At 40.2% G+C, this 10,802-nt stretch overlaps 1 protein-coding gene across 1 annotated transcript; it reads right to left on the bottom strand.

The window, feature by feature from the left end:
• Positions 1-2,874: 2,874 nt before the first annotated feature.
• Positions 2,875-5,882, bottom strand: LOC146710925 (serine/threonine-protein kinase pim-2-like). The gene is made up of 9 exons (XM_085455344.1): positions 5,867-5,882; positions 5,048-5,218; positions 4,788-4,946; positions 4,505-4,599; positions 4,361-4,408; positions 4,043-4,264; positions 3,770-3,956; positions 3,522-3,671; positions 2,875-3,375 (listed from the first exon to the last, which is right to left on the bottom strand). Exons 1-9 carry the CDS (start codon positions 5,880-5,882, stop codon positions 3,284-3,286), a joined length of 1,140 nt encoding a protein of 379 aa, XP_085311470.1. The 3' UTR covers positions 2,875-3,283.
• Between the last annotated feature and the right edge of the window lie 4,920 nt (positions 5,883-10,802).

Raw genomic sequence — 10,802 nt, forward strand, 5'->3', positions numbered from 1 at the left:
TTGAAAAACAAGTTATGGGTACATATTTGCATAACTTTTTAGGTATATGTACAAGTAGCGGTAATTACAAGTGGGAAACATGTACTGTGCTTCATAAATGAGTAACAAATGTAGTACATAACAATAACCTAGGGCACACCAGAAAAATAGATTGGACTACCTTTTAGGCTCAGGTGCAGTGACATGGCTTTAACAAGAAGAAAAGTCAGTCATTCACCACCATCTTCCTGCGCACTAAAACCACCAAAGTCCTCTTCTCCAGTGTCGGATACGAATAGGCTCAGGATGGCTACGTCATCCACTCTCAGCTTCTTTCCTTTGTTGTCAGTGTCAGAGTCGAACACCCTCAGAAGGGCCGTGGCGGTGTCCTCCTCTCCATCATGCAGCAGTCCAGCCCTTCGAAATCCGTTGGTGATCATGGATGTTTTTACACTTTTCCACGCTGTCAGATTCCACCGGTGGAGTTGAGCATAACTTGCTTTTCGCACGCTTATCGCCGCACATCATCCACGCCTCCCGCTGAACGCATAGCACTACTTTGAAGTTTGTTTTTCGCGCTACTTGTACGGCACTATGTTGCCTGGCGGATGGACATGTGACCAACATACCACTCTTGAACCCGATACTGTGTGTCTGATACCATGCCCTTCCGCCAGGCAACGTAGTGCCGTACAACACCGGAACAAACAAAACAAATCGTCTTACGATATCACAAAAATCATGGACAATCCATAGAAAAGCCGCACCTGACTAAAAGCCGCAGGGTTCAAAGCTTGTGCAAAAAGTAACGGCTTATAGCCCGACAATTACGGTACTCATGAAAGTGGCCACTTTCTCATTACTTTCATATATTGTTTTAGGAAGTATCCAAAACATACAAGTTTCATTTATATAACTTTTCAAGGGATCTTACATCTGTTTTCACTCTTGTATGCTTTTCATACAAGTTTCACACAAGACAGATACAAACCTTAGAAGATTTATATATATCTTTTCCATATGGGTACTGACTGCTTTTTTTTTTAAATCCTGGACGTCGCTGGACGTCGCCCGGATCAACAAGGTAGGGGATACATGAATAGGATGAGAGACCTATGGATTCTTCGATATCCAACATCCACAATGACGGCGAAACAACTAGTAGCTCAGTGTTCCAACATTTTTCGTCTGCAGTCTGGAGGTATTATAAAGTTGATGATAACAACATTGCCATAGCAAACTGTGAGATATGTAAACTTGGAAAAGCGACCCACTTCAGTACTGGAAAGAACATGCTAACCAGTTTCCCTCTATGGCTGCAACCCAATATCTCAGTGCCCCCTGTAGCTCTGTGGACAGTGAGAGACTTTAGTGCCGTTGCAAACGTCCTTGATGAGAACAGAAACAGGCTCAAACCTGACAAGGTAGAGATGTTAGTTTTCATTAAGAGAAAACACACATTTCCTTCTGTGAAACTTACTGCTATGATGACAGTAAGAGTTAGGAGTGCAGTTTCTAAAACCACATTACTAGCTTTGCAAACACTGTGGCACTTTTATTTTTTTATTTGTTTACATGCCTGCCGGATATTTTTAGTTGAGGTGCTATTTGTTGTTATATTAGTCTTTTTTTATATTTACTGTTGCACTAAAGTCCATAAGTGAAGAATTTATGTTATTTATTACTTGATTGTTCAAGCTACCTCACAAAAGTGCTTTGTTTGTTAACAGAGTTGTTGAACGTTAAAATAAAGTGAATTAAATAAAAAAATGAGGAACATCCAGGATCTGTTTCTTCGTTCTGCTTCATTCTTTTTTTATGTATTATTGAAGTATCGGATCGGGACTCGGTATCGGTAGATACTCAAAATCAAATGACTCGGACTCGAGGGCAAAAAAACATGATCAGCACATCCCTAATTGACACCTTGCTCGGACACTGAGTGGCAAATAGCAAAGATTGCAGATGAGTGCATTTAATGTTTTTGTCTTGTGTAGCCATTCTAAAGCTAAACAAAGGACAGGCTTTGTGTATAACCGGTGGTATGTAGCATACACATGTAATATAATAGAATTTTACACATCAGCTGAAACAAAACCTTCTTGGATGGTCTCGTCGATTAAACATAAATCCATTTCATTTGTTAGATAATTGCACTAAAATGCTGTAAAGGGCAAAAAACGCACAAACATTGTCAAGTGAACCAGTTCGCAGACTTCAGAAGGCACTCACAGCAGTTGTTGCTGTCACGATTGAACTTGAGCTAATGCAGTAAAATGAGACACTCCAAGACCTGATGGTAGAGAGATGAACCAGAGCATGACCTTCAATGCAGACTGCAGAGTTCACAAGTTGCTTAGCGGTCACATTAGGGTCAACTTTTGAGATAAGGACGGTGAGGTACGTTGTCCTCCCATCATGGTGAATTGTATGTGTGGATTACATAGATTTATGTTTTATAAGACATTAAACCTGCAGTGTTCCGGTCAGAAACAGCACTGGACCATTTTTGTGTTTGGGCGTTTCGTCCAAGTGAAGCAACGAAAACTCACAACTGCATTTCTTAGCATGACAGGACAGGATGATCACACTGACGTGTTTAAGATGGGAAATTCACACACTTTAACTTTCAAAGAAATTGTGATGCATTAGTACAAACTAATAATTATAACAAATTAAATCAATTTCAGTGAAAGGTTTATGTGATATAAGCAGACAGGCGATGCAGGATGAATTATTCAGATTTATTTATTAATTAACTGATAAATTTAGATTGTCCAATTACTGTTGCTGCTAATTCCCTGATTAATACATTTCTTTAGATTTGTCCAATTTTTTGTTTAAATTGATTCATGAATAATTAATTGATCACTGATCAATTAATTATTGATCAGTGTAGCAATACAGGTTGCTACTATGCACCTGTATTTATAACTCAGGTTCATAGTAGCAACTCTTTTTAACCCAGCACAAGCTCTCTAAGAAGACGAGGAAAAACTCCTCAAAAACTTGAGCAGAAACCTCGGGAAAGGCAATTCAAAGAGAGATCCCCTTTCCACGGATTGCTGGGGGTGGGTGGGGTATTTTCCATTTATGGACAGAAACCATGTATGGAAAAGACAATACATGGAAGTTCCACTTCGATCTCGTGGTTTTTGTGGGGTGCCTCTACAGGGGCAGGACTGTAAAAATGACATAATTGTTAAAAACGTACACAGATATGTGACATGGCTTCAGAATTTGACCAAATACTTCTCTGTTAGAGCTTATGCTCTGTAACCCTGTTGTGCTTGGAGTCGATAAGTCATTTGAACCAGGGATGATTTCGAAGTTCCTCTAGGGTGAGGCGGTCTTCATTTGTGGCTGCCAGGCAACCTAACAGAAAACTCTCGCAGTCTGTTTGGAAATATAATAGAGGGTGGGGTTCACGTTTGTCATACAAAAATCGATATGTGCATTACCGATACAGATAACACATTAAACAGAATTTTCTGTTTTGTAATGCAAATCATGACAGGTTAAAGAATTAACATCTGGCTTACTTTCTGAAATATCGGTACGCTTCGAATACATGTTCTTGGAAGAGGTGATGTTGTGTAACAGCCTATCCATCACTCTGCCCAGCTGCAAAACTGTGATGCAATCGGCTTTGGTGGCGTTAAACAGCAAGTTTAGAGCCGGTGATTTTCTCCCTAAAATCCAAAGAGAAATTATTAATGGTAAGAAATGAATGTGGACACAAGGCGTGTGGGCAGGCAAGAACATGTAAACAATGAGGCTGATGACCTACCATTTCTTCGAGTGACTGCTTCTGGTGTAAAAAAGACTCCACAGCCAAAATCAATGTATTTGACACGCGGATGTGCTAAACGTTCAGCTGAGTTTTCAATTATAATATTGTCTGTCTTAATGTCTTGATGGAAAACACCCTTGGAGTGCATTTCAGTGGCTGCATCTACCAACTGTCTCATTATGGCCTGACAGACAAACGAAAGATACGTTAAAACCATAAGATCTAAATTATTCATAAAAGACAAATATTTTATTCTTGCTACTCACTGACCTTAATGTCGCTCTCACAAATCCTTTCTCTTCTGTTTGACAGGTAAACGTCCAAGTCTATGTTGTTTTTGCCCCCTTCAAAGACCATAATAAGTTCTTTTTCTAAGTTATACCAGTCGAGTAAAACTGGGGTCACATTGCTGCTTGTAGCCTCTGGTCCTGCCCCCACTTTTATCAGCAATGCCACCTCCAGAGGAATCTTGGTCATTCTACCATTAAGAAGCTTTAGAAACAGAACATCCGGGTCAGTTGTCAAACATTAGGCTGTTTGAGGTACATGCTGCCCGAAAAACAACCGAAAAAGACAAACATCTCATACCATTGGCTGGCGGTAGAGCGACTTCTGAGGAACATGTTTTATTACCACCTGCATTAAAGAGAAAATGTGTTTGGGAAAAAGCACGTAGAGAACAGGATGAACTACAAGAAAACATGCGTAAAGTGCACACATAAGAAGCCATACTGGGAAATTGTCTTCTCTACGTTTTCCAAAGAACACTTGCCCATACTGTCCTTCACCCAGCATATCCTGCTCGTCATATTTTTCTTCAAAGTCCTCTACAGAGAGACAAAACAAACACGGGGTTGTGATTAGTTGCATGTAGGAAAGCTGACATCGTCTCATTTTACACATTCATACAGGCTCTGTTGGAAACTTTCTAGTGATTACCAGATGGATGCCAGCTAAATTCTGAGAGCTTGGGAAAGAGGCTCTCGTTTAAGGTGTGATTTGAACTTTTTCTTACCTGTAGTGTGACCGTTGTATGTGCTAGGTAAAGGATCATCTGTCTCATAGATGGAGTTGTTAGACTCCTCCTGTGAGCTTGATGTCCTCCTCTTTTTATTGCGTGGTTCTTTTGTTCCATCGCTGCTCTTTTGTTTGCTGCTCTTCTTTCTGAAAGCAGCTGCATAAACAAAAATCAATTAGACCTCTGAACTCCACACAGGCCTACAGATGATCAGAAACTATAAAACAAAAAATTATCTCTGTGAATGTCTCACTTACACTTCTCAAAGAAAACATGGCTGGGGCCTGGGGTTGGACTTTTGCTGTCCTTTCTTGTTTTGGAAGCTTTTTCCAATCTCTCTGTGGAACCATCTCTTCTTTTGGAGCTCTTGATTCGCCCATCTGACGTCCTGTCCCCTATCCTGAAAGACCAGGGCTCAGTGTGGCGTTCTGCAGTTTGTAAAAAAAATTGTTACTGCTGAATCAAAGCACCTGAAGTAAAAGCCTGTAATTTAAGATGAATTGACAGGTAAAGGAGACTTCACTCACCTAGATATTTACTTACACCCACAGCACGTGGCGTAGCAAAGGTTGGTCAAGATTTTGACGACATATCGGAAACTGGTTCAAAATTGTACTCCCTGGACTAAACTCACTTTTAACTATTTGATTTTGTATGTAGTTAAAACTTTGAAAGGTCCCTTTTTAAAACTGTTTTGATGACATCACTGAACTTAACATTCTAATATATGCAAACTGTCTCTGCATGGCTACACAACATCAAATTAAATCACAACAAAGGAGTAACAAGCAGGAGCAGTCTTACTTAGTTTGTCAGCATACAGAAGTGAAGTGAGCTGTTCTGTTCATTTAGAAAAATTAACGCCTGCTTTATTAAAAGAAAACCAATAACTATAAAAATAAAAGAATGCAGGAATAGAGACAAAGTCCAGATGTCCAAGTTTTGCAATGGGACATGAAAGCAGCTCAGGGAAGTTGACAGTGAGAAATTTGTCTCAAAAGCCCACCATGCTATCTGTGTGTATGAGGTGAAGCACATACATGTAAGGTTCTGTAAACCAGCGAGAGAGATGTTACGTGACGTTTTAGACATTTCTACGCACAGAAAGGTTTTTGAACGAGAAGATTATCCAATTCGTGGAGCTGAGCTTAATAAATAGTGATTATTTATGCACAATTTATTTAGGTTTGGATATACGCATTTGTAAAATTGTTATACATGTGGTTAAATTGCTTCGTATTTGTGCGTGGACTGAAGCACGCGTTTTTGAGTCCTCAAAGATTACACACAAATCACTGCACACATTTTTAAATTTGGCCATTCGATGTCCCACTTGTCGGTCTGGATAGCCCTGACCAACACCCAATGCACAATAATGTCATGAAAGCATATTTTTGGTGATTAATATCCCATAGCTACTAACTGTTATCCTAAGCTAGTAATTAGCATTAACTAACATCCCGATGCTAGTAACAATCATCCTTTATGTGCCAATCACCAATAATTAGGGTAAACCTTTTCCCAAACTATTAAAACTACCCATATGGAAAAGAAATAGAGAAAACTCATATAAGGCTTAATATGATTTACTCATGAAAGTGGCCACTTTCTCATTACTTTCATATATTGTTTTAGGAAGTATCCAAAACATACAAGTTTCATTTATATAACTTTTCAAGGGATCTTACATCTGTTTTCACTCTTGTATGCTTTTCATACAAGTTTCACACAAGACAGATACAAACCTTAGAAGATTTATATATATCTTTTCCATATGGGTACTGACTGCTTTTTTTTTTAAATCCTGGACGTCGCTGGACGTCGCCCGGATCAACAAGGTAGGGGTTACATGAATAGGATGAGAGACCTATGGATTCTTCGATATCCAACATCCACAATGACGGCGAAACAACTAGTAGCTCAGTGTTCCAACATTTTTCGTCTGCAGTCTGGAGGTATTATAAAGTTGATGATAACAACATTGCCATAGCAAACTGTGAGATATGTAAACTTGGAAAAGCGACCCACTTCAGTACTGGAAAGAACATGCTAACCAGTTTCCCTCTATGGCTGCAACCCAATATCTCAGTGCCCCCTGTAGCTCTGTGGACAGTGAGAGACTTTAGTGCCGTTGCAAACGTCCTTGATGAGAACAGAAACAGGCTCAAACCTGACAAGGTAGAGATGTTAGTTTTCATTAAGAGAAAACACACATTTCCTTCTGTGAAACTTACTGCTATGATGACAGTAAGAGTTAGGAGTGCAGTTTCTAAAACCACATTACTAGCTTTGCAAACACTGTGGCACTTTTATTTTTTTATTTGTTTACATGCCTGCCGGATATTTTTAGTTGAGGTGCTATTTGTTGTTATATTAGTCTTTTTTTATATTTACTGTTGCACTAAAGTCCATAAGTGAAGAATTTATGTTATTTATTACTTGATTGTTCAAGCTACCTCACAAAAGTGCTTTGTTTGTTAACAGAGTTGTTGAACGTTAAAATAAAGGGAATTAAATAAAAAAATGAGGAACATCCAGGATCTGTTTCTTCGTTCTGCTTCATTCTTTTTTTATGTATTATTGAAGTATCGGATCGGGACTCGGTATCGGTAGATACTCAAAATCAAATGACTTGGACTCGAGGGCAAAAAAACATGATCAGCACATCCCTAATTGACACCTTGCTCGGACACTGAGTGGCAAATAGCAAAGATTGCAGATGAGTGCATTTAATGTTTTTGTCTTGTGTAGCCATTCTAAAGCTAAACAAAGGACAGGCTTTGTGTATAACCGGTGGTATGTAGCATACACATGTAATATAATAGAATTTTACACATCAGCTGAAACAAAACCTTCTTGGATGGTATCGTCGATTAAACATAAATCCATTTCATTTGTTAGATAATTGCACTCAAATGCTGTAAAGAGCAAAAAACGCACAAACATTGTCAAGTGAACCAGTTCGCAGACTTCAGAAGGCACTCACAGCAGTTGTTGCTGTCACGATTGAACTTGAGCTAATGCAGTAAAATGAGACACTCCAAGACCTGATGGTAGAGAGATGAACCAGAGCATGACCTTCAATGCAGACTGCAGAGTTCACAAGTTGCTTAGCGGTCACATTAGGGTCAACTTTTGAGATAAGGACGGTTGATAGGTTTTGTATTGTTGATTGTCATTTATGCTTAGAAACATTTACTCATATATGCTTAGAAGTATATAATCATTTGTAGATTGAAAGAATGTTTTATCTTAAAGGAGGTCTGTATTAACTCTGTGTAGAAGGAAGTGAATTCATTCCTCTAGAGTGTCCTTGGCATAAATCACATACTCCCTAGGAGAGTTTATCTTTTCTTGTTGATTTATGGTATAGCAAGCACACGTATATCTGTTTAAGTATAAGAGCCTGTTGTTAGATGGACTCAGACGTCCTGGCACCAGCTTTAGGGAGTCTTCACAGGGTCACATCTTGACCTCACACACACACACACACACACACACACACACAGGCAAGGTACTCTTTGTGTGAATGTAGACGTCATATGTTAATGAACCTATGCATATTCATGTAACCTCAATAAAAGGGCAGTGGTACGGGAGAACAGACGAGAGCAACTGGGGACAAGCGAAGGAACGGCGCTCTGTCCGGTTTTCTCTCCCCTGCACGAGAAACATGAAGAACTTGCCTACTTCGTGTCTTGCTTTGCGGTGTAATTATATTGTCTTCAACGTTCCAGCGAATAGGTTTATGCTGCAAACCTATCATTAATTGGTCCTTCGATGCCGGATCCCTGGAATCGCATTCACCGAGGGGAGGAGGACACGCTGAAAGACTGACGTCAGCCAGGAAGTTCCTGTGGATTCGCTGTCTGTCCTTCTCCTCGATGAATGGCGATCGGCGGGATTCGAGGGTGATATTACATGCTAAGCAACGCCAAGTAAGTTTAAAGAGGCCGACTCTATAACCGTGTCGTTGTGCAGTCTCCGCCATTTTGTGAGGCGTTGAGAAGTTCGCTGCTTTGTGGAGCGATAACTGGGTTAGTGTCCCGAAAAAGAAGTTTTGGTTAAATCGCCCAAGGGCCCAAGCGTCCGGTGTGTGTCCGGTTTTGAAATCGCCCTGGGTGTGTGTCCCGAGCGTCCCTTCATTGGGTTTTGTCGCGCGACTGGGTGAGCGTCCCACAACTGGGTCAGGGTCCCGAGCGGTCCGGTGTAGGCCTATTTTGTGTTATTGTCATTTTCGTCGTCGTCTCGTTGTTGTTGTTGTGTGTGCGGAGCAGACAGCGTGGTGTGTGACGTCAGCAGCTGTTGTTGTTATCATGGGTTTCCTAAGCAGCCAGGAGTGTGTGGAAAAGGCCAGCCCACACCAGCAGCTATGCTCTGGTGGGTGGCTTTCCCCCCACCCCTTGCTGACACAAAATGTTAACTCTTTAGCTTGTGTGCCAGACCATAGACGTAATTGAGGTGGATAGTTGTTAAAAGTAATCTACATTAAGCTTGTGGTTGCTTAAATTCAGTATAATGACATGTGAGGTGAAGTGATATAGGTAAATATTTAAACTCATGATGTGCATAGAGGCACTTGACCTGTGTGAAAGACTGTCGTCTTATTATGAGCCATTGTTGAGATATAGAGCACATCTGTGAAAACAACTAATATGCTGAACCCTGTATGAAACATCTAAAAGTCCATGATGGAGAAGCTGTGTTGAATATGAAAGAAACAGAGTTATGATAACTATGATAACTGGAGTGTGCAGCGTTTCCATGAGCAGTTTTCCTGCATCTTGACTCATGTGTGTGGAGTGTTCATAGCATCAGCATCATGTTTTTGTTTATTTGGTTTGTTGGGTTGAAAATAATTAAATAAACGTGTGATCATGCCTATGGATCACCATGGCACATATCTCCAGCCATATGGTTTATTTATGCAGATGAAAAAGAGTTGAATTTGAGTGTGAATGTGTCTGACATCACAGTGTTTTTGTGCACTGTGCAAAAGTAATTGCCTTTGATTGTGAGTGAGAGCGGTGATTTTGCGGATCACAAGCTATTGTAAAGGAAAAAAAAAAAAGAGTGAAAAAGAGACAAATTACATTGTAGACGAAGAAAAATAATCATAGGAAAAAGGTTTTGTGTTGATCAGCCGAAAAACAACTACAATGTCATTTTCTGCTTTTAAGAAAGGATTGTTCACAAAAACACAGAGAGAGAGAGAGAGAGAGAGAGATGTGTGTTGATTAAGCAGTGATAATAATAATGAACATGTCTTAGTTTGTCACTTTCAGGTGAAAAAGCAGACCTGAATCAATTTTCCACATGCAGCGGTCGGAAGAAATTTATAGTTAAACATCATTGGAAACATGCAGGCCAAGTTTCTGGCTGACTTATTTACAGCGCAATGTGTATGTGTCTCTCAACCTCACAACCAAGTGCTCACTCCTCCCTGAAGAATGCAGCTCCAAAGCAGTAAAATGGCAGATAAAGAGACAGCAGCAAGTCCTGAGCAAAGAGTCCCAGCAAAGCAGCAGCAATGTGGACAAACAGCATCAGAGAAGAAGAGCAAACCCATCATCCTGACTGATCGGATGAATGGCACTGTGTTTACAACAAGCTGCAACTTCACTATGCATGTGAAGAAAACTTTTGAGGAGAACTGAGGAGACTGTTGGAGTTTGACATTTGCCACCTGTGGAGTAAAATGGCAAGAAGAGACAGTGGAACACAGGACAAAGCTGAAGGAGAACTGCCGGGACTGTTGAAAGTGGGAGAGGACAACAGAGTGAGATGACAACAGAGTGAGAGTAAGTGGAAACACAGAGGAATGCTGTTATTAAATGTGGGAAATCAAAATTTGGGTTAGCAAACCTGGGAAAAGGAAACTGACTGCTTAAGTTGGAAAATTGAGACGGAGTCTGAAACATTGCGAAAATAGAAACATATACAAAATCACACACAAGCAGAACATGAATTAACCCTACTAACAATTCCAAACACAAAATGACTCATGAAGAC

This window comes from Copadichromis virginalis, linkage group LG4, assembly GCF_057382275.1.
Source record: "Copadichromis virginalis isolate Kocher_CV1m ecotype Utaka linkage group LG4, C_Virginalis_male_GT1.1, whole genome shotgun sequence".
In the NCBI taxonomy this organism is placed as follows: Eukaryota; Metazoa; Chordata; class Actinopteri; order Cichliformes; family Cichlidae; genus Copadichromis; species Copadichromis virginalis.